This window comes from Saccopteryx bilineata, chromosome 3 (assembly GCF_036850765.1).
Source record: "Saccopteryx bilineata isolate mSacBil1 chromosome 3, mSacBil1_pri_phased_curated, whole genome shotgun sequence".
Taxonomy (NCBI): Eukaryota; Metazoa; Chordata; class Mammalia; order Chiroptera; family Emballonuridae; genus Saccopteryx; species Saccopteryx bilineata.
Genome location: NC_089492.1, coordinates 38,993,159 through 39,017,883, shown reverse-complemented (window position 1 = coordinate 39,017,883; position 24,725 = coordinate 38,993,159). Strand labels below are relative to the sequence as shown.

The 24,725-nt window shown below is 38.0% G+C and overlaps 1 protein-coding gene and 1 pseudogene across 1 annotated transcript in view; one reads left to right on the top strand and one right to left on the bottom strand.

Moving 5' to 3' along the window:
• The window catches only part of CPQ (carboxypeptidase Q), a 597,449-nt gene that overhangs the window by 461,025 nt on the left and 111,699 nt on the right, over nucleotides 1-24,725 (top strand). Inside the window, exon 7 of the mRNA XM_066266010.1 lies at nucleotides 16,458-16,659. Coding sequence (XP_066122107.1) covers nucleotides 16,458-16,659 — 202 coding nt within the window. The remainder of the gene's footprint in view (nucleotides 1-16,457; nucleotides 16,660-24,725) is intronic.
• LOC136332717 (U6 spliceosomal RNA) lies at nucleotides 18,335-18,449 on the bottom strand (annotated as a pseudogene).

The following is a 24,725-nucleotide window of genomic DNA, read 5'->3' as shown; positions in this document are numbered from 1 at the left end:
TGACTAAATTATTACTGATGGGGGAACCAAAGGATGGCAAGGGGTATGGAGGTGGAGTATACTTTTTATATTAAATGTGGTTCAAACAGTCGATGTATGAATAGTAGTGAAAGAAACTTTCTTTTACTTTTAAAATACACAACCATTCACATGTCTTCAGCTAGAAGAAAAGAATGTCAAGTTTTGTACTTTCAAATTTAAACTAGAAATTAATAGTGAACCTGGAAGAGGGGAACAGTGGACTGAAGAGTGATGTAAGGCCAAGGACCACCTTGTGGCCATGCACATGCAGGTTCCCATTGGATTCTGGCAGATGATAAAGAAACAGTGGAGCCAAAAAATGGTGGGCCATTCCTTTATTCAAGTCTCGCACAGGCTGGCGAGCAAACACACAGGGAAAAAACACTTCCCTTTTACTCAGGGATCCCAAAGCCACTGACACATTCTCCAGTTCTGCAACCAGGAGAATCTTCTCCAGTTTCTCCTAGAATCTAAGGCCCCACCAGTCTCAGTGGAGCTCACAAATGCCCCTCACCTCTGTTCCCCATCTCCTCTCTCTCTCTCTCTCTCCCTCTGCCAAAACATGCCTTTTTCTCCTTCAGAAAACATTAGTAAGATAATAGCCCTTCCCATGCAGGAAGGTAATTTTCAATTTCGCAGACCACATTACTTTGTGGGAGGCAGGCTAGAGCTTAGTTTAAGACTAAGCTTCTCCAGCCTTCTAATACTAAGATCTTCCACACACCCTTTTAAGACTAAGATCTTCTCAACATCCTTTTAATACTAAGATCTTCCAAACACCTTATAATACTAAGATCTTCTCAACACCCTTCTCAAAACTAAGCTTTTCCCCATACCCTTGACCGTTGCATGATGTGGGGTGGTGCACTCTTATGAGGAATCCCATTTATGCCTCAGATAAGTGGCTTTGTATCAGAGACTTCCTTATTTGTATATTGGCTTAAAGGCTTTAATGTCTGCTGTATAATAAAGCTAGACCGGGGGCTCTCTCTCTGTTCCTGCCATCAGCATTGCAGAGGTCTCCCAATCCCATCCTCTTTTCTCAGTGAGTCTATTTTCTTAATTCCATACTGTTCTCCCTCAGGACCTGGAATTACTAGCTGTGCTGGTTCATGGCATTACCTGGCGCTCCCAGCACCATTTTTTTTTAACACTAAAAGTGAGCAGTCTCAAAAAATACAAATTTTACAAACTCATTTGCCCAACATTCCACCCCTTTTTCTCACTTTGCAATCCATACCACAGGCATTCCTATGCAAGGAATGAGGTACATTACATAAATTACAGCAACAGTACAAATCATACAATTTTAATAATTACAAAGGTGCCCTTCACCAGAGCTGCCCCCCACATCAGGCTCTCTCACATTGTCCAAAAGCCGCATGTCCATCCAACAGGGTAGTTGGTGCCCCCCTGCTACCAGTCCAAAAGTCAGTCCATGCACATGAGGTCTCAGGCCTCCCCCTTCATCCCTGCCATCCTGGCGCTCTGAAGATGCTGTCCCAAGGAGGAGCACATGGCAATGGTGGCCAACATCTCCATCTTTGCTCCAGAGCCATCCATCCCTATGTTCCACAATTACAGCAAACCTACCAGGGGCTTAGTAGGTATTCTTTGCTGCTGGGCTTTTACCTTCTGGAGTTTGCAGATGGCAGTTTCAGCCTTCTCATTCTCAGAAGAGGAGCTGGAAATGCCTGCTCCTGCCAACTCAGATCCTCTTCACCAGCACAGCTCCATCTTAGGCTCCTGCGGCATCCAACTCTCATGAAGCTAACCCCACAGTTGTTCCTCCAAAAACTGCCAGTGCCAACACTCAGCTTCCAGGGCAAGTTGCAACTCACAAATCCATAATTCCTTCTCCATAGACTACTCCATTTTCAGGCAAAACTCTAGAATCTAGTCGGCTTCCTTTTCCAGTGCTTGCTTCAATTCCAGCCTTTCCTTCCATTTGATTTGCAATTAATTCATCCTGGAGCTTTCAACCTCAGGTGGCTTCTCACACAGAACTCCTGGTTTCCTCTTGAGTAAAATACACCCAACCCACGGCCCCTTAAAGGACAGCCATGGGGAACCATAACAGCAACCAGTCCTCTACCCCACCCCTCAAGGGTGGTGGTAGCACCATACCAATCTGATCCGAATTCTGCTGCAAACTACATTAGTTTTAAGACCAGTAGTCACCGCCGTCATGGCCATGCACATGCAGGTTCCCATTGGATTCGGGCAGACAGTAAAGAACAGTGGAGCCAAAAAATGGTGGGCCATTCCTTTATTCAAGTCTTGCACTGGCCAGCGAGCAAACACACAGGGAAAAAATGCTTCCCTTTTACTCAGGGATCCCAAAGCCACTGACACATTCTCCAGTTCTGCAACCAGGAGAATCTTCTCCAGTTTCTCCTAGAATCAAAGGCTCCACCAGTCTCAGTGGAGCTCGCAAAAGCCCCTCATCTCTGTTTCCCATCTCCTTCTCTCTCACTCTCTCTCTCTCTCTCTCTCTCTCTCTCTGCCAAAACATGGCTTTTTCTCCTTCAGCAAACATTAACAAGACAATGGCCCTTCTCAAGCAGGAAGGTAATTTGCAACTTCACAGACCACATTACCTGGTGCTGTCCAGTGCCATTTTTTAACACTAAAAGTAAGAAAACTCAAAAAATACAAATTTTGCCCAACAAGTGATTTGGGAGATCTCACTTTAAAAAAAAGAAAATAAAATTGCAATCTCTATTTTTTTTTAATTTAAGGATTTCTAAAGAATGTAATTTGCATTAATAAAGCTTTCCAGGCAAAATAAGACTGCATTAAAGTACAGTTTTTTAAAAACTGACCCTAGCACACAGTAATATCTCACATCTTCATTGTTAGAATCAAAGTCTAACACTGCAAGTCTAAAGATTGCTCTGAATCCCTTTTGGTCATTAGCAGGGAAACCTCAGTGAAAGCCTGAGAGGCACTTTATGTAACCTGTGCTCCTTGTTTTCATTAAGAGCTAAAGATGCACCTTTAACGCTGATAGTCTGAATCTGAGCCATATTGAATACAAGCTTCCCTCTGTTTTCCAATTTGACTAAGTTTCTTTTTTAAATTTATTTTTTATTTTACTGTTTCTAAAAGCCATACAGCTTCTCCTGAAACACTAAGAATGCTTTTGACAAACTCCCAGGACCCAGTGGAGGCCCATGATAGATGTTTGATTACAACAGTTGTTTCTAACCTTGAACACTGGGATCTATTATGAAGATCTGGCAACTTTTACTGCCTTTAATTGTTCTGCCTCGTGTGTGGAAAATCATCTTCTGTGTGTGTAAAAAGTTTATGAAAAATTTTAATCAATAATTAGGAACTCAAATTTAAAATTTAGTGGTCTGTGTTGATACTAATGTAAACAACTGAGATATAAAATGAATTCCCAGAGGCCCTTTCTGTGTAATGAACTTTGCACATGGATGAGCAGTGACAACTAACATATGGTAGACTTTGTTTGTCTGCTAATTGTATTGTAGACTGTGTTTGTCTTTTCCAATGTATCAATAGCAAGATATGGCCCTGGCCAGTTGGCTCAGTAGGTCGAGTGTCTGCCTGGCATATGGATATCTCAGGTTTGATTCCCAGTCAGGGCACACAAGAGAAGTGACCATTTGCTTCTCTCCCTCCTCTCTTCCCACAGCCAGTGGCTTGGTTCCAGCGTTAGCCCCAGGCACTAAGGATAGCTCAGATGGTCCAAGTGTCAGCCTCAGGCACTGAGGATAGCTTGGTTGATTCGATCATCAGCCCCCGACATTCGTTGCTGGCCATATTCCAGCTGGAGCACATGCAGGAGTCTGTCTTACTATCTCTCTTCTCTCACTTAAAAAATAAAAATAGCAATAAGTATTTCAATACCAAAAATGCTAAAATGGAAGAAAAATGTGATTCTTAATAATCAAGGAAATTTGTTGTTAATCTGTTGAATGCTATAGTAGCCTAAATAGGAGATACAAAAATAAGCAGAAAAGTAGTATTTAAGTATCTTACTGGTTCCAGATTTACCTGGGATTGTCCAGTTTCCACCCATTGTTCTGCCATAATTATTGATCTTTTACTCTCATAGGTGTCCTGGCTTGGGTGATCATTTATATGGTGATTCTACTTATTAGACAGTCTTGTTGGTAATGATAGCAATAAGTCTCATGAGAACTGAATAGTTTGATATACAATGTACCTTTGAATACATATAATAACTTCATATAACCCTCAGGAATAAAAATCCAATTATAAGTCTTTTTCTTTGTTGAGGAGGACATGAAGCTTAGTGAGATTAAATGACTGCCAAGGTCACTTAGCTGTTATGTGACAGAACAAGGGCTCTAGTCCAGTACTCCAGGGAAAACTAACTCTACTGAGTTTAATAATAACAACAGGATGATTATCGTGATCATCATCATTACCTTAATAATGATGCTACCACTTACTCAGCAGAGGTTCATAACCATTATTTATGCTGTGAACCAGTTATGCAGTCTGGTGAAGCCTATGGATATCTTGTCAAATAATCTTTTTAAATGCATAAAATAAAATGCATAGCATTACAAGAATATGAATTCTATTAAATATTATTATTAAAAATTTTAACTGACATGTAATATAATCATATGCTTTTTAAAAATTTATGAAATAAGATTCTGCAATATAACCTAATTACTGTAATTTCAAAGTAGTAATAAACTGTAATGCTAGTGGTTGAGGCCAGGCAGGTTCCTATTGAATTCCAGCAGACGGTAGAGGAACTGCAGAGCCAGAAAGCATCGGGCCATACCCATTTATTGGAGATTCACAAAGACAGGTGAGAAAATAAACAACAAAAGGGGAAGAGCTAATAAACAAAGGAGAACCTGCTATTTGCAGTAAGGGCAAGGGAGCAGGGAAAATTGTACCTCACGGTAGCAGGAAAGCGATCTGGGAGAACTTCTCTCAGGGGAAGCACCCATAGCCTTACATAGACTATGCACACAAGCCTCTGCCACGTGCTCATGCACTAATCATGCAAAGTGCTTGCAGCCAGTAAACCCCCAAGCAAGCCTAACACAGCTTCCCCACATGATCATAACATTATTTTGCGATTTCTACAACAAAGTTGATGTGATATGAAAATATCTGTAAATTTTAGTGGCAACAAAGTGACACGTGTTGCTAATATTACTGTGGTTCGTTATTTATGGTGGTTGTTATTTACAAGAGGGTCAGCTCTTAAAAGAAAATTCTAAATTTTATTTAGAGGTTAATAAAAATAAAGACATTATTTTTTCCCATTTAACTTCACCTCCATCCTTATGAACCCTGAAAGGATGCCAAATTAAAAACTCCTGTCTTAGAATAAACCTGCAAAATAATTATTATTGTCCTCATCTTCCAAATGAATAACTGAGGCCCAAAGTAGGCCAGGCAGGTTCACATTGAATTTGGGCAGATGGTAGAGGAACTGTGGAGTCAGAAGGAGTCAGGATATTACCCATTTATTAGAGGTTCTCAAGAGACAGGCCAGCCAGTAAGCAAAAGAAAACTGCTTTTCAGTGGAGGGCAAGGAATCAGAAAAACTGCCCCTCATGGTGGCAGCTGAGGGAATCAGGGAACCGTACCTCAAAGTAGCAGGAGAGAGATCTGGGAAAATTGCCACGGAACGAAAATACCCAAAGCTTTTCCTAGAGACACACAGGTGGCTTGATGCCACGTACTCACGCACTAATCATGCAAAGTGCACACTAATTGTGTAAAGTGCTTGCAGCCAGGACACCAGAGAGCAAGCCTAACACAGCTGTTTTCCCCACACAAAGCAATTACATACTTGCCTAATAGTTTTCACCTAATAGCCAATAAGGGTGTCAAATGATATTAGCATGTGCACATCACCTCCTCTAGCTCCTCAGGAGCAATCATTACTGAAGTGGGAACTGTTGTATTTATATCCACCCCACTTGTAGATTCACACCCCCCTCAGGGTTGTTACCCTAATCACCTGTACCTCCTTCATACAGCAATGAAACCCTTGATGAAGAAAGCAGATATCCAGAGGGAAATTTGAGAGAGGTCTGTGTGGCTGACAAACTGCTTTTATTCAATTTGCCTGGAGCAATTCTAGTGTTCAGTCTCCCTTGAGTGGTTCTCAGGTGGCTTCCCAGAAATGATCATTGTTTCTGACATATGTGCTGCTATTTCCTACTGTCACTATTTTCTTCTTCTGCCTGTAGGTGATTATATTTCTGTTTATTACTATTCTCAGATGAGGGAAATTGTTTTTCTACACCTCCCTTAGCTCAATACAGGTTTCTATTTGGATATTTTTCTGTAATCGCTAAATTCCTTAGCTTCCTTTTGTCTAACCTATACCTACATACTTACATAAATTATCTTAACTCTTCTCAAAGCTAAATTGCCTCATCTGTTCATTATTTTTCTTCATTTTGTCTGAATACTTTGAAACTTACAAAGTATGGGAAGCAATTGTGGAAGCTCTAAGTAGTCCTGGGATACATTTCTGAGTTTCTGTCACTGAATCTTACTGATTACACTATGTGTTATTAGCCTCATGTTGTACTAACTATAGCATATCAAAACTTAAGGGTACTTTTTAATGCTTTTTATATTTTCAAAATTTTATTTAAATGGCCACTGCAGTTCTTCTAGAAACGATGGTCATTTTATTTTGGCAAGTCTTGCATATCGAGTGTTCTCATCTTTGATGGTAAAGTGATGAGGACAGGCTTTGCCAGCGATGTGGTCAGCTCAGTTTTCACCTGATAAAGAGATGACTTTTGTCATAGCTCCCAGAAGAAGAGTATCTTTTTATTCCATTACTGAAGAAAACTTACAAGTTTTATTTATATTTTGATAATTGAAGGCCATTTTTTTTTTGTTCTCATTCTATATAGCCTTCTTGGAAGTATTTATTTTTAGCATTTATAATGGATGTAAAAATGTATACTTTTAAGGGCCTTATGAAATATGTACTAAATATTCAGCTTACAGAACTAGTTGTTGAACCCTATGCTTTCTTGAGAAGATATAAATAAAAAAAAGAATCTGAAAAACCGATGTTGCCTTATCACCAACACTGGCAACTACATCATCATCATTATTTTCACCATCACCAATCATCCAAAATAACATCTAGTTATGTGCTTGAATGGTTTACATATACATACATATATTTACACACACATGTTTTAAATACATAACTACACATATTTATTCATTTACTTAGCATATGTTTTTCAAAAGCCTTCTAAGTTCTAGCCACTGTTTTGAACTGCCTTATCTTGCTTTCATTCTAGTGCATCAAGACTGATAACAAATTAGATAAGTAAGTAAAATGATATGTTGGCAGGACAGAGCAGCTGATGAGAAAATAAAACAGGGAATAGAGATAGGGTATGTGGGAAGGGGTGGTTTGAATTTTTATTGAATGAGGAGTTAAAACCTGAAGAAGATAAAGAAGTTGGTGATGTGGATGTCTGGAAAAGAACCTTTTAGACAAAGTAAAGAGTATTGCAGGCTTGACATTCAGAAAATAGCAAGGATGCCCATCCACTTGAAGTGTGGCAGTGAAGGGAATTAGTAGGTTAGAGATCATCAATATCAAGGAGCCCAGATTATGTCAGGCCTCCTGGGCCATCTTCTCTGAATGAGATTGGAACTATGTGGCTTTTGAGCAGAGCACTCACATGATCTGAATTAACATTTGAAAATTATCACCCTGGAAACTGGTCTGAAAATAGACTGGAAGGGGGTAGGCTAGAAATAATCAAAGTGAGAGAAGATGGTAGCTTGAACTGGATGCTAGCAATGGAAAGGGTGAGAAGCTGTTGGACTCCAGATATATTTTGAAAGAAGAGCCAACAAGATATGATAATGGGTTTTATGTTGAGTGTGAGAGAAAGAGAGGAGTCGGATGTGACCCTACATTTTGAAGCCTGAGCAACTAAAATGGGAGAAATTGGGTGGTGGAGACAGCGAGGTAGTGATCAGGAGCTCAGATTTGGACAGATGAAAGGAGGTAGCAGACATCCACATGTAAAGTTCAAGTAGATGGCTTGGTAAAGGAATCTGGAATTCAGAGGAGAGGTCTAAAGATAGCCCTGAGCATGGAGTTTTCTCCATATAAATATTCCATCTGCGTTGATAATAATTCTGTTCTCTCAACACCTCTGCAGTAGTAGGAAACTAATACATGATTAGTCATTTAAGTAGAGATTCTGAGTTGCTGTTGGATATGAGTGTGGAGTTCATGAGATATGCATGAAATATGAATTGGAACTCATCACTTCATATCTTTATTCAAAACCATAAAGCTAGATGAGGGCACTGACAGAGCAAGTTGTGGACAGAAGGAAGAAGATGCCTTTGGACTGTTTATAACCACCCCAACATCTGGAGGTCAGGTAAATGACAATACCAACTATGGAAAATGAGAAATATCCAGTGAGGCATGAGGAGAGTCGAGAGTGTGGGGTCCCAGAAGCCAGGGGAAGAAACTGTCAAATGCAACTTTATCAAATATTTGCCATTTAAGAATCTCAATCTTGAATTTTTTGCTAACTCTACAAAAATTCTAGGAGGGCAGTTGCTATTTGAGAGTAGGATACTTTATAGATCATATTTGTTTTTATTCTTTTATAGATTGCCTAAATTCTGGTCCTCTAGTAGAAAGCTACATATCTGGACAACATTATTTGGACACTTACAATAGTATCATTCATTCATTTGATGAGTATTGTGAAATGCCTCTTGCTAGGCCCTGGGGATACATTAATGAATTAACAAGATCTCTTCTCATTGGACATTGAGGCCAAACATTACCTCCTCTATCAATCTCTTTCCAACTTTTCTAGTAGTTGTCCTACCCCCTTTCTTTTAACATATCTCTTTCATAAAATTTATTACATTTAATATAACAACCAGTTAACACTGCTCTTCATAAGGAACCAGTACTATCTTAGTCATCTTGGTGTACAAATTTCTTCATAGGTGGATTGGCAGTGTGATTTATTATTAAAACCAGGAAACATTCATTAGAGACAGGAGGTACTCTTAATGACCATACCAAGATAAAAGATATATACGAACACTGTCCAGGAAAAACGATGATGAATGACCACACAATTCCTGTGTTTCTATCTCAATAAGGGTTGAATAAACACACTTTACTCTTTAAAAAAAATTCTTTTACTGAAATATGACTTAATACTTTGCTTTTTGGTTTAATTGAAGATCAATATATAGAAAATAGTGTTTGTAAAAATAAGTGTTTCTGCCTAGTTTGTAAAACTGTTATTGAAGACTCTGTCCATTATTTTGTTCAATGTTCCTTATACAAAGAGCCACACAATTATTCCTCTGAGAATTGAATGCTGGAAAAATTATTGCTTTTTTTCAAGGAGCTGGTACTTTTCTTTCTTTTCCACAATAACGAGAGCTTTCTTATACATTAGTCTTTTCTCTTACCTTGGCAACATGTGCTGGAACTAACTTATATCCTCATATGCTATTGGAGAATTGTCAAATTTTCCTGGTGTGACTTTTTTTCCTTCAGACATTTATTGACCACCTACTATGTGTTGAGCACTGTTATTGAATCTAAAACTATGGCAAAGGTCCTCACAGATTTAGTCCCTGCCTTCAGGGTATTTTCTTGGTTCTTGAATGTTTACAAAAGATGGTATTAGGATCTTTTCTTATATGAAGCCTTGAATTCTTTCAGGAGCAAGGTAGGAAAACTGAAACAAAATTGAATAAAGTGAAACAGCTTAGCATATCAGATAGGGGTATAGCAGGTTAGGCATGGAAGGCTAGGGTAGAGATAAGGCATGAAACCACTTGAGTACACCAAAGGCCTCGAAACTCCTCTGTGGGCATTGTTTTTCATGATGTTTCAGAAATACTATTGTGCTCTGGAGAGAGAAGAAGGAAAAGTATGCTTAAAAATAAAATTACTTCTAAAACTGTGTTTGTAATCTCTACTAATATTAGTAAGAGTGCTTGATCAAGTAAAACATATGAGAATATTGTCATAATCCAAAACTGTTGTAGGTTATAAAGAAAGGAGAATTAATGATTTATTATATGTTATATGATATGCTCTAGGATTGAGTGACTATTTCAGTTTTTGAGTACAGAGTAGCCTATGTTTCAGGATAAGAAAATAAGTGTTATATTTAAAATTATAATTTGACTACTGTACTTATAAAAAGATGAACTCATTTTTCTGTTGTAACCTTAGAAAGGGACTTAAAGATGTTGGTAGTCTTCCCAGACAACAGAAAGGGGTTAGAAGTAAATCATTGTGTTGGCTGGTTAAATAGCACTATCAAAAACAAGAAACATGCTTTATTCTTAGTTAGCATGTAACAGTGTCAAAAAATAAAGGTAAACTGATGGAAGGATTCCTCATTAGGCAATTCGGATCTTACATTTTGAGCCTGGAAAAGGATGAGAATGTAGTAGGAGTAAAAAGATAAACTGACAGGAACACACCGGGAGGGGGAGGGGTTGAGAGGGCTAGAGAATGAAAAGGTGAAAAGGCAGGGAAGGCTGCTTTCACAAAGCCAGCAGCTGGATTGGAGATTTATCTTCTACCAAAGCAATACTGAAATACATGAAACTGGTAATGTGGAAACTTGACCAATATATTAAAGGAGTCAAAATTTAATTGTGGAGACTTTGAGTCTCACTGCTTCTAACTATTAATTATGTTGTTTCAACATGCAAGAATAAAATAAAAACAAACATTAACTTGCCGTGTAAGTGTATTTCTTTTTTCCTAAAAGAAATGTGAATGGTCATATTTCCTAGATAACATAAAGTTTTTATTTCCTTTAGCCTATATTTATGTCATATTTTTAGCCTCTGGCTCACTAGCATTACCATAGTGACATTTATAGTGGAATCATGTGTTTTCAGTAAGTTTAAAGGCTATCTGTGGACTTCAACCAGCTCAGGAGGAGAATTCACTGAGATCTAGAGTGCTTCAGATTATGTAAAAATTGGGTTGCCTGAAAACACAGGTTTGCATCACAACAGAATCCTTCTATACAAACACACAGAATCATAGAGCTGGAAAGAGGCCTCCAGAAGCCATTTATTCTGTTCCCATTTCCAGGCAGAATGGTGCCTGAACCACTATCGGTGGTTTTAGTACTAATGCAATTTTAGTGTTAATGTAACTTCCCCAAGACTGCCCATTTCCCCAAGCTTCAAGTAGTTTACTTGTCAAGTGAAAGTAACTTATAGCACTCCCTTTGTCAACATCCCTTTCCTGGCTCTCCCTCGGGTACCCAAGGCTGTTCAAAACCGAATGCTAGAGACTGTCGGAAATAACAGTTAGAACTTCAGGGTTGATCTGAACAGAAAGTAGAACTTGTTTTTGGCTTTGCACAGCAGGGAGATACCTCTTTATCCAGCCCCCAATCATGACAGGTGTTTGATCTGCTGCTGTGTGAAGAAACCGCTCCTACCAGCTTTACCCCTTGAACTGAGAATTCCAGCTGGAAGAGATCATTACAATAACTCAGCACACAATGTCATTAGATGATTTTGTTCTGAGCAACCACCTGACCAAACAGTTCAACCACCATCATTTGTAAACTGTGGGGAAGGACAGTGCTACTGAGAATGATTGCCCTGGGTTGGGACAGAGTTTACTTTCTTGAAGATGAAACTGAGGAAGCTAAATGATTAACTCAATTATTTAGGAGTCTCTTTTGCTTCTCATTTAATTTTGGGACTGCACTGTTATTTTACTTCAAAACCAAAGATTGTTACCTATGTTATGAGAAAATAAAAGCTTTAAAACAAGAAAGCAGCCAAATTTTTAGGACATAGAGATGTTGAACTTGGGTCTGTATTTCTAAAAAAGAATCACCTGGAATTTTATTTTTTAAAAAACACAAGTATCATCTTTGTGTTTATATTAGGGAGTAAGCATTTTAAAACACACAGTATGTATTTTGAACACTTTCCTTCTTTTTAATCTTGCTTTGTACCCAAAGAATGCTAATGGTTACTAAATTGTTTTTTGGAAGAGTAAACTGACCCTTAAAGAAAAAAAAAAAGAAAAAAAGTATGATAGGATGTGATTCTAGCACAAGACAAAGTTAAGAATGCTCAACCCTAAGAAGATATTGACTAATCTAATGATCCCAAGCTAGGAAGTTAGCCAGGAGAGGTTCTCCACATTGCATTAGGTACATTACATGGCAATGAAGGATAGTTTCCACATCTTGTAATAAAGAGATGTTTCTCTTTATGAAGAGAGCAAAGTGAGGGTTTTCAGGTCATAGATGAACTTATCTTTGAACTGCTCGGCCTCCTCGTCTATATGCTTCATCTTGTCTCAACCAGTGCTGGTTGTCTCAGCAATAAAGCATTGTTTCTAGAAGGAGGTTTCTTTCAGCACCCTGTAAACAGGACAGATATCTTGTTATGTGTGCTAAAATGGGTTGAGTGAAATGAGCGTGGCCCCACTCCACTGTCACTAGCTAGAATCAACTTCTCAAATCTACATTGCGTCCCCAGTGACTATGGCATAGTAAAGAACACAGATGTTTGTGACAACACATTCCTGAGAAGCAGCAGGTCTAACAGCCCAGTGACCCAGCTTATTCATATCAGTTTCTTTGTCCAGAGACACTTTGTTTTCCCAACTCCTTCACCATGTGCTAACAATTAGACAATGACTCCATAAACGAGGAGGAAAAAGCAGTGTCATGGATGGTGGGTGGTTTGTTTTCTTAAATTTTTATTGAAAACATATGGAGATGTTTATATATAAATAGAAAACAATAGAATGCTGCTATCATGTTAACAGCAGCTAATAAAATTCTACATGAATAGAATCAAACAAGTTTCTACCTACGTCAGAATTCTAGTTTACTGACATCTGCACATCCTGTCTAATTTTGCTTGAAAAGATATTTTATTATTTCAGACTTTTTATTCCTACTTGGAAGCTGTAGAGCAATAGTTTTTATGTTTTTGGTTTTTTTCTTTCTTCTCTCTGCTTAATTAAATTACTTTATTAGTACAGACGATAAAATCTGTCCAAGTAGATATTGTATTCTATACATATGTGTAACTACAGTCTTTGTATTTTACATTAAAAGTGAGGACGTGCAGCCTGACCCTTGGAAGTACTGGCAGACAGAACAGTGCCTGGGCTGAGAGCACAAGTGTAGGGGTCAGACCTATGCATCTGAATCCTGGTCGCCCCGTTAACTAAGTAGGTAGCCCTGGGAAAGTTAGTTAACCTGACTAAATGTCAGATGTTTCACCTATAAGGAAGGAACTAAAATAGCATTTATCTTCATAGAATGTGAGCACTACCTGAATAGGCTCTAAGCACATCCTGCAAAATACTGCTGATTATTGTTATAAGCAGATAACAGAATGGTTTCAATGGAAACCATTCTTGAAAATTTGAGAGGTAAAGATACTTAGCGGTAAGAGCTATAACAACTATTTATTATGCACCAGGCTTTACAGCACATTCTTTCTTACAACTCCATGAACTAGCTGCCATTCTCAGGCCCATTTCATAGAGAAAGAAATTGAGGGGTTACCAAACTGGCCAAAGTCACAGAGCCAACGGTTAATCTGAGGATGAAGTCCAGTCTGAAGAATTCCAAAATTCACACTATTTCTCTACTACACCAGCTGCTGTGTTTGGAGCTTAGGACACCTTTGAAAGATACTTTATATATACTTTATTATTCTTTATATTCCTATCAACATCCTGTAACATCGCACAGTGGCATTCACAAACCAGAGTTGCCAGTTCCTGGAACATTTGATCATTTGCAGCTGAAGATGGCTAAGATGCCCTTCATGCACATTTTGTTAGGTGCTCTGGCAAGTTCATCCCAAACAACCACTTTCACTTTGGCCTATAAAAGTATTTTCTTTGAAGGAGCTCATAGTTCCATATGCACAGACTCATTATTCAAGCTTTGGAGAAGAGCATTTGTCTCAACCTACAGATGGAGAAGCCAAAGGCCAAAGTGACATAACATGGACACAGAGGGTGAGAGCCAGTTGTCCCCCTTGGCAGGCCAGCACGTCCAGTTGCTGAGTCAGAAATAGAATAGAGTAAGTCCAGCCCTGTGTCCACTTCTCCAGGCTGCTTATTAGTGTTAGATCTGACAAGCAAACTGTGACCTAGCTCCACTTTAAACCTAAATTGTACATAATTAAGAGTGCTTTGTTTAATTTTTTTGTTGGAAAGGTGGGATTTGCCTGCATGTGATAACCCTCACATATGAGATTACTTAATGCTGTTTTCATTTGCAGAAATGTCATGAGGCTTCTGTTCTCCTTTTTATAGGGGACAGAGAGAGTTTGTGGTGGGGGTTAGCAGGGCATACAAGGGGAGCTGGTTAGGCCATGTCAACCTGCTGACCTAGCATCAGTGTGCTAGTTAAATGAGCCCTACATGTACAACATTAATGTATAGTTTGCACATTATTAACTCTAATGATGCTACCATTGTATAGTAGCCACTGTGGAAAACTGAGGTGGTACTCTTCATTATAAATGCCTTGGGTCTTTCTCTGAAAATCATCATGAATACAAAAATCCCTTAGAAGTGAGAGTAGAAGTATGAGCAGACTTCTGCTTTGTTAGTGTCCTCATCATTAACAACAACAACAACAACAACAAAACGTTGGTATCCCAAGGCGATCCCCACCCTTCAGCCCTTATAAATGTTGGCAATACCTTCCTTTAAAACTTGCCAATGCTTTTGTCCTTATGACAACATTTACACTTCCATGGCAATGGTTAGGAAATCATTATAAAAAGGACTCTTTTTAAAAAGTTAATAATTATGTAACCCTCAATTGGTTGTGTAAGTGAAAAATCATTCCAATTCAGAACAAGCATTGCTTATCACTCTACCCCATGGCAGCAGTGGCAGTGTGGGGTTCTGGAAAGCATGAGATTTCGAACCCAGCTCTACCATTTGCCAATTGAGTGACATTGAGCAAATCACTTGACATTTCTGATCCTCAGTTCCATATATATATATATCATATTTTTAAAAATCAACCATTAAGCTGCTTTGTCTACTTTATAGGTTATGGAAGAAGACCAAAGGAGATTACAAACATGAAAGCTCTTAAAGACCTGTATAAATGTTGCTATTGATTTTTACTAAGTAAAAAATGAAGATTGAATACAGTGCCATCCAGGAATAGCTTGGGAATACTCAAGCAAGTAGTTGTTGGTAGTAGTTGGTCAGTCTTGAATAAGTAGATGGCTCCTGGGAAATAAATGGATATACTAGTTTGAAGGACCTTAAACTCACAAGTCTTAGGTCAGTGTGGCAATTTTTAAGAACCTTTTACATTCAGAGCTCTTATAGTGCCAATATTGGCTACATGAAATTACTGTGTACTTTCCTTCCAGACTCTGTTTGGAAAGAGTTTACAAACTAGCCTGACAGAGTTGCCAGGGTTTATAGAGTTCTGTGGCTATACTCCAGAGAGAGCAGTGTTTCCCATACTGTTCTGTTACCTCTCTCCCCGAAAATTCAACAGATGGAACAACAATAGTATAAGAAACTCAAGACAAACCTGTCAGCCTGATGTCTTTCAGCTTCAACAGAACTCACAAAATTTAAAAAAAGAATATCTATTTAAAGGAAAGAAGTGCATAAAATAGCCCACAGAGCATTACTTCTTTTGTTTGAACATCACTAATACTATCTGAAGATCCTCTACCATATAGGAGGAATTGTGTCCTGGTACACAGTAACAAAACTGATTGAAAGAATATTATGGCTAGTAGAAATAATTGTATAACTTTTATATTTCTGTTTATTATATTATTTATTTATTATTCTTTTTTAAGAGAGAGGAGGGGAGACAGTGAGTCAGACTTCTACTTGCACCCTGACTGGAATCCAGCAACAACTCCATCTGGGACTGATGCTTGAATCAACTGAGCTATTTTTAGTGCATGAGGCTGACAGCTCAGACCAACTGAGCTATCCTCAGTGCCTGAGACCGATGATCAAACCAATTGAGCCACTGGCTGTGAGAGGGGAAGAGGAAAAAAAGAGGGAAGGAGGGAGAGAAGTCAATGGTTGTTTCTCCTGTGTGTCCTGACCAGGAATCAAACCTGAGACATTCATATGCTAGACCAACACTCTATCCACTGAGCCAAATGGCCAGGACCTTTATATTTCTTTAAATCCTTCCAAGTAAACTCAATTTTGGCAAATACCAAGATGAGTAATTGTGCATCTCAGGACAGTTAGGTAATATGCATACCAGACTCAAGTCAGGCAGAGCAAGATGTGTTTTGGCAAGAAACGGTGAAAAGATAAAGTATTTGATTATTATTGTTGACAGCTCCCAAGGAGAAAACAAAGAAGCAACAGAAATAAATCAAATGTTTTGTTCTTTGTTTAGGCAAATATTTCCAACTACAGCCTGGTAATGGAGTCTGATTCGGGAACCTTCTTACCCTCTGGGCTGCAATTCACTGGTAGTGAAAAGGCCAGAGCCATCATGAAAGAGGTCATGAGCTTGCTGCAGCCCATCAATATCACACAGGTCCTCAGTGCTGGAGAAGGGACAGACATTAACTTCTGGATCCAAGCTGGAGTGCCTGGTAAGATGAAAAAATATAGCTGGGGTTCCTTATGTACACTACAATTTAAAATAAACTTTCCATTCTTAGATGCTACAATGAATACTGATAGGCCAATTAATGCATGGAGACTCTAAGCTTTTTATCTATAAGGTAAATCTGATTATTTCCTAGATATAAGCTTAGAAATCTCTTGCTTTTTTTTTACAGGCACCTTTTGTGATTATAGTAGTGATGTCACAGTCAAAGTTTGAGAAATTGAGTAGAATGTAGTTATCACTACTAATGCACTTCTAGTTCTAGTCCTATACTAGGAAATCTCCAACTCAACTAATTCCCTACCCAAATATGGCAGTGTCTGAAAGTTTACCCTCAGAGATTTATTCTTTGAGGGTGTGATATTTCTTGATAATTACTTTTGTTCCAATGCAGCGATTTTCAACCTTTGTGCTGCAAGAAGTTTTAAAACATGCAATACCTGACTATTTAGGTAGGGCATTGACAACTTTTCCCTTAGAGTGTCAAATAAAACAATGACAGCAGCCAACCCGACAATAGCTATCTGATGTTAATGAATCAAATTTTACCAATTTTATTTTGTCAGTATGCAAAAATATGTTTTTTGATGTGCCACAGAATTTTCCTAATTAGTTTATACATGCCATGTGATAAAAAATGGTTGAAAATTGCTGTTTTAATGCAAAGACTCATGGAAAAGATTGGACATAAAACTAATTTAGCTTGATCAGTGATTTATCACGTTGATATTTTTAAAAGAAGTTCTGTATAGGACTAGAAAGTGGAACAGTCTTAAAGAAGATGAACTTAACACTACTTTCCAAATGTTCCCTAGACTGGCCATGGAAGAGGTTCATTGATGATATTAAGCATCTGTGACCTGAGGTTGTTCCCTTAACACCATTATATATATAACCATAAACATTGCTAAGGGATCCATTTGCAAATTATTTTGTCTTTGTATTATGCAAGTTGATTTCAGCTTTTGAATAGTATTTTTTATCAGTTTAATTGACTTTAATGATTATTTCTCATCTACAAAGATTAATAATGCATTCATTAAAAATTAATCAGTACAAAATAAACTTGACCTTCCCAAGTTGCTCTCCACATGCTTCCTCTGATGCAAGACATGTCTCCAAAGTGTCCTTGTTACATGGTCTGGCAGAGATGGAGCCCTTACTTTTATTCCTATGGCCAGAGTAATTGATACAGGAGCAGGGTAGGTCAGAGGGCAGCAGGACCTGTGCCCCTTTCCTCCAGCAGAGATGACGTGATGGATACCCCTTCCTGTTGGCCAGGTTACTTCCCTTGAAGGATGTGGTGTTCTGATTGGCTGGTTACATGCCCTGAGAAAAAGGACTTGAACCATTAACATCTACAGAAAAACAGGTGTGGTCACATTGGCAAGAAGTGGGAAGGGACTGGGTGGGGAGAAACAGGAGAAGAAAGGGGAAAAAGTCTGACAAGTCCACTGTCCCCTCCTAGGAAGTGGAGAAGGGAAGGTTTCCTTTCTTATATTCCTGTTTTAGTGTCCATCTCTTTGATCAATGGCAATAGAGAAATGAAAATTCCTAATACCTAGCACTAATGTCTGACCCAACTTTGAATAGTTTTAATATTACTGTTTCCAGAAGTATTTCTGTGGCTACAAAACATTTCACAGGTTAAAATAAATAAAAGTGTCTTTCTAGTTCTACCTCACTCCATCTTTATTTTCATTTTGCACAGGGGCCATGCTAATCTTCTCTGTATCGTTCCAATTTTAGTACATGTGCTGCCGAAGCGGGCACTTTATTTTCAGTTTGAAAAGCAGATTTCAACAATAGCATACTACGTCGAGTTCAGATTTTAAAAAAGCTTGTTCTTGATATATTGTAGGTTTTTAAAGCATATTTTAGATTTTAAGGTTCATAAAAATCTTTCATAACTAAAGATAAAAGGAGCTATCTTTTATTCTAACGCAAGGACCCAAGTTCTCTCCAGTGTTTTTTGTTTGTTTGTTTGTTTGTTTGTTTGTTTTTTTCCTGAAGTTGGAAACGGGGATGCAGTCAGACAGACTCCCGTATGCGCCCGACCGGGATCCACCCGGTGCCCACCAGGGGGTGATGCTCTGCCCATCTAGAGCATTGCTCTGTTGTGACCAGAGCCATTCTAGCTCCTGAGGCAGAAGCCATGGAGCTATCCTCAGCACCCGGGCCAACTTTGCTCCAATGGAGCCTTGGATGTGGGAGGGGAAGAGAGAGACAGAGAGGAAGGAGAGGGGGAGGGGTGGAGAAGCAGATGGGTGCTTCTCCTGTGTGCCCTGGTGGGGAATCAAATCTGGGACTCCTACACACCAGGCCGACGCTCTACAACTGAGTCAACTGGCCAGGGCCTCTCCAATGTTTTATATGTCTTAATCATATTTTGAAATATCTTAGAACAGCACTTCCATTTACAATACTGTGTATAATGTGGACAGGTCTGAGGCTCTCTATGTATATATTGTTTTTAATTATGGTGAGGGTCTAGAAGGAAAAAGTTTGCTCTTTAAGTCATATAAAATGATTTATTTGAATAATATATTTTCCCCCATCCTTAAATTTTTAAGTAGAAATCTTCTTAAAATTTGAGAAAAACTAAATAAATTTGCTGGATGGTAGAAGTGAGAAAAAGACTGATAGATTGTGGATGAACTAGACTGGAAACCGAGGTGGTTAGAGGAGAGGTGAAAAGCTTAAACAAAAGACAGAAGTAGAACAAAACAACCTGTACTCTCTCCTCCCAGGTGCCAGGGTTCCCCCTTATCCACTAGGGATACATTACAAGACCCCCGGTAAATTCCTGAAATGCAGATAATACTACATATATACTATATAATTTCTGAGACAAACATACCTATGATTAAGTTTAATTTATAATTTAGGCACAGTAAGAGATTAACAACAATGACCAATACTAAAATAAAATAATTATAACAATATACTGTAATAAAAATTATATGAACATGGTCTCTCTCTGTTTTAAGTTTAAATATATATTTTTTTAATTTTTAAATTAAATTTAATAAGGTGACATTGACCAATAAGAATACATAGATCTCAGATGAATAGTTCTATAGCATTTGAATTCATGATTGCATTGTGTGCCCATCACCCAAAATTAAATCATTTTCCATAGTCATATTTTGTACTTCTTTACTCTTTTCCCTATGCCCCTTACCTTGGGTAAACACTTCACTTTTATCTATGTCTATGAGTCTCAGTTTTATTTCCTACCTATGTGTAAAATCATATAGGTTTTAGCTTTTTCTGATTTATTTATTTCACTTACTTTAATGTTCTCAAGGTCCATCTCAAGGTCCATTGTCATAAACAACAATACTGTATTTCATCATTTCTTATGGCTGAGTATTATATATACGTAATACATCTTCTTTATTCAGTCTTATACCAAGGGACAATTGGTTGTTTCTATGCCTTGGCTACTGTGAATAATGCTGCAATGAACATGGGAGTGCATGTCTCTTTGCGTGCCAATATTTTCAAGTTCTTTTGGGTAGATACCCAATAGAGAGATTGCTGGATCATATGGTAATTTTATTCTTAATTTTTGAGGTAGGCCTGACCTGTGGTGGCGCAGTGGATAAAGCGTCGACCTGGAAATGCTGAGGTCGCTGGTTCAAAACCCTGGGCTTGCCTGGTCAAGGCACATATGGGAGTTGATGCTTCCAGCTCCTCCCCCCTTCTCTCTCTCTGTCTCTCTCTCTGTCTCTCTCTCTCTGTCTGTCTCTCCCTCTCCTCTCTAAAATGAATAAATAAAAATAAATAAATAAATAAAAAATAAAAAAAAAATTTTTTTTTGAGGTAACACCATACTGTCTTTCAAAATGGCTATACCAGCCTGACCTGTGGTGCCGCAGTGGATAAAACATCAACCTGGAAATGCTGAGGTCGCCGGTTCGAAACCCTGGGCTTGCCTGGTCAAGGCACATATGGGAGTTGATGCTTCCAGCTCCTCCCCCCCTTCTCTCTCTCTGTCTCTCCTTTCTCTCTGTTTCTCCTTCTCCTCTCTAAAATGAATAAATAAATTAATTAATTTAAAAAATGGCTATACCAGTTTACAATCCCACCAGTAGTGAATGAAGATTCCTTTTTCTCCAACACTTATTACCTGTCTTGTTAATAATAGCCAATCTAACAGGTGTGAGGTGGTATCTCATGGTTTTTATTTGCATTTCTCTAATAGCTAGTGAAGATGAGCACCTTTTCATATGTCTGTTGACCATTTGTATGTCTTCCTGGGAGAAGTGTCTGTTCAGGTCTTTTCCCCATTTTTAAATTGGATTGTTTGCTTGTTTGTTGTTGAGCTTTGTAAGTTCTTTATATATTTTGGATATTAACCCCTTATCAGAGCTGTTGTTTGTAAATATCATCTCCCATTTGGTTAGCTGATTTTTTGTTTTGTTGTCAGTTTCTTTTGCTGCAGAGAAGGTTTTTATTCTGATATAATCCCATTCATTTATTATTGCCTTTACTTTACTTGTCTTTGGGGGGTCAAATTCATAAAATATTCTCTTTCTGTCTTTTTATCTCTATCTGATACCTGCTCTAATAATTGAGGTGATACTAAATAACTAAAAGGCAGGTGGCATATACACTGTGGATATATTGGATAAAGGGATAATTCATGTCTCAGCCACTCCGACTTTTGCAGACACTCAGACTTTTATCAAATACTCAGGTTTTTGCAGACACTGATTTATCTGTACAACTGTTCTAAGAGATCATTTCACCATGCTACTCAGAACTGAACACAATTTAAAACTTATGAATTGTTTATTTTTGGAATTTTTTATTTAATATTTTCAGACCACAGTTGACCACCAGTAACCAAAACCATGGAAAATGAAACCTCGTATAAAGGGGGAACTACTGTATGTCTTGCTTTTGTTGTACTAGATAATTGAGAATTAGCTCTAGCTTTATTCTTTACGTGTAGATATTCCATCAGAATAGAATATCTGTTTGGAATTAATAAGTTGGTTTGATTCTATTCACAAAGGTAAAGAGGCCTTTCTCTCTTTCCACAGTGGAGTAAAGAATTTGAGGCCTATCATGGTTGCTTAAGAATACAAATTACAGTTTCTTGAGCTCCTACTGTTTATCAGACTCTCTGGCTTTTGCAGACACTGTCTTTTATATCTGTACAACCATTCTAAGAGATAATTATGGTTATCCCTATTTTTCAGATAGAAACAGACTCAGAAACTAAATGACTTGCTCAAGGCTATCTTGCTCTTAAATACAGATGTCACTGAGAACAGGCCACTTTGGTTGCAAGGCTGGTGGCCCTTTTCCCACAATATACAACACAGGGTAGTCTGTAATGCTGAGATAGTCTTCCAAAACTATGACAGTGTCTGAAATGTTTATCTTACTTTGTTCTTGCTTATGCAAAGGATTTCAGTTCATTCCTGCTCCAGAATAACTTACCCTGGGGAAAGGAGTTTGTTATTGTAAATAACTACTTACTTCTTCTCACATTCTTTGTTCCACTCCCCTCTCTGCCTCTGTCAATCAGGAAGGTTTATATAAAGTCGGTGGTTCATTTAGACCGCAACTAGTATTTCCTGAAATTTATTTTTATTTTCTTTAGAGTATTGTAAGATTAAATCAAATTATTGATGTTTTCAATCATCACTCTTGAGATATTTTTTGATATTTTAAGTTTGGGCCATTCCTGAAAAAAATAATAGAAACACTTATGTTATAATTCTTGTTCCCTATTGAAAAGTTCAGAAACTTTAGAAAAAGATAAAGAACCATACTTAATCTGAAGAAAGAAAATAAAAATATACCAATTGTATACCCTATATTCTTAAAAATATGGAAAATTATAATGAATTAAATCTAAAGATAGGATTCAAAATACTAATTTGTTACAATATAAATAATTGCTTACCTAACATTTGAAAAATTAATTAGAAATAATATTTTCAAACTTCATCCTTTTTTTCTTCTTCTTTTTTTCCTTTTTCCCATTGAGTCAATAAATATTTATTGAGATTCTACCATGTGCTTGGCCTATCAAATTTCTTCCTTTTTTTAAATTAATTGAGAGGATGGGAGGCAGAGAAACAGACTTTCTCGCATTTGCCTCGACCCAGATCCACCCCACAAGCCCCCTACCAGGGGACGCTCTGCCCTTCTGGGATAGCTGCTCCATGGCAACCAAGCTATTTTTGCACCTGAGGCAAGGCCATGGAGCCATCCTCAAAGGCCAGGGCCAACTTTGCTCAAACCATTCGAGTCATGACTGTAGGAGAGGGGGTGGGAGAGAGCAAGAGAGAGAGAGAGAGAGAGAGAGAGAGAGAGAGAAGGGGGAATGGGTGGAGAAGCAGATGGCAACTTCTACTGTGTGCCTGATCAGAAATCGAACTCAGTACTTCTACATGCTGGGTGGATGCTCTCTTTCACTGACCAGGGCCTGTCATTTCAAATTTCTATAGTCTAATAGCTAGGCTCTAATTTTTTTAATGTTCCTCATGTACTCGATATCAAAATGCTAATTATAAACACAGATAGAATAAAAAAATTCAACATGATTTTTATTAATTATTGAAGCCAAATATATAGATCAATTTATGAAAGGATCATCTTTGGAGAGGAAATACAATGTTTTCAATCTAGATGATGTTCATAATTGACATATGTATAAGGCTTTGTGGGATAAAATTTTAAAATAAATATCTTAGATGCATTTTTCATATAAACTGTCTGTTCCAGATATCTTTATACTCTAGCCTTCTCCCATTTTAACCTCCTTTTATACTCCTTCATATTCTTCCCCTCTAAATCCTAGAAGCTTTTTAAGTCTCACTATTTATCAGTGTCCAGGAATTCTTCTCTAATAACTCCTGAAGCTCTGTTTCTTTTCTAAATTTCTAAAACACTTCAAAAGTCCACAATCTGACCCTTGAATTTCACACTAACATTTTTCTGAAATTAGTAGGTTAGCTTCTATTCACTCACCTAGTGAAGAGGCTTTAAATCTTATATTTTTGCATCATTCTCCATTTATGAGCTCCAGGTTAGAATGAGAAGAGTATATTTCATTAGATTATGTCAGTAATGAGATAAAATTCATGGTTCTCAGATGTCCTTAAATACACCTTTCTTGAACATTTTCTTTATAAATATACATTAATGGAAAGAAATTAGAGACTCTTTATGTGACCTAAGAGAGTGAGTCCACCCTTATTCCAAATTGACATATAATAGTTTTCTTCTGTGCTTCTTAGAGTCAACTTTTTTCTGATATTGTTGACATGTGGTAGACGGTATGCTAGAAAGAATTAGAAACCTCAAGTGTGTTTTCTGACTTCACAACTTCTTTTGTGTGTATGTGTGACAGAGACAAAGAGAAAGAGACAGAGGGACAGATAGGGACAGACAGACAGGAAGGGAGAGAGATGAGAAGCATCAATTTTTGGTTACAGCACCTCAGTTGTCCATTGATTGCTTTCTCATATGTGTTTTGACTGGGAGGTTACAGCAGAGTGAGTGACCCCTTGCTCAAACCAGTGACCTTCGGCTTCAAGCCAGTGACCTTTGAGCTCAAGCCAGTGACCATGGGATCATATCTTTGATACCATGCTCAAGTCAGTAACCTCACACTGAAGCCACATGAGTCCACACTCAAGCCAGCAACCTCAGGGTTCCAAATGTGGGTCCTCTATGTCCCAGTCTGACACTCTATCCACTGTGCCACTGCCTGCTGAGGCTGACTTCACAACTTAGAATTGCATGTGCTATCTTAATTTTTCTAACTTCACTCATTTATCTTTAAGCATCCTTACTAATCATCTACTAAATGACAAAGGGGAATCAGTAGTAAGAGATAGACAAGATCCATAGTCTCATAGCTATACAATCTAGTAAATGAGACTTGGTTATTTCATTAGCAAAATGGGTATTATAACCTATATGGCATCATTTCCACCAAGTGTCCACATGTGTTTCTCCTCTTCTGTCCCCTATCTTATTAATTGACACCACCATCTAGAAACTGCTTAATCATTTATG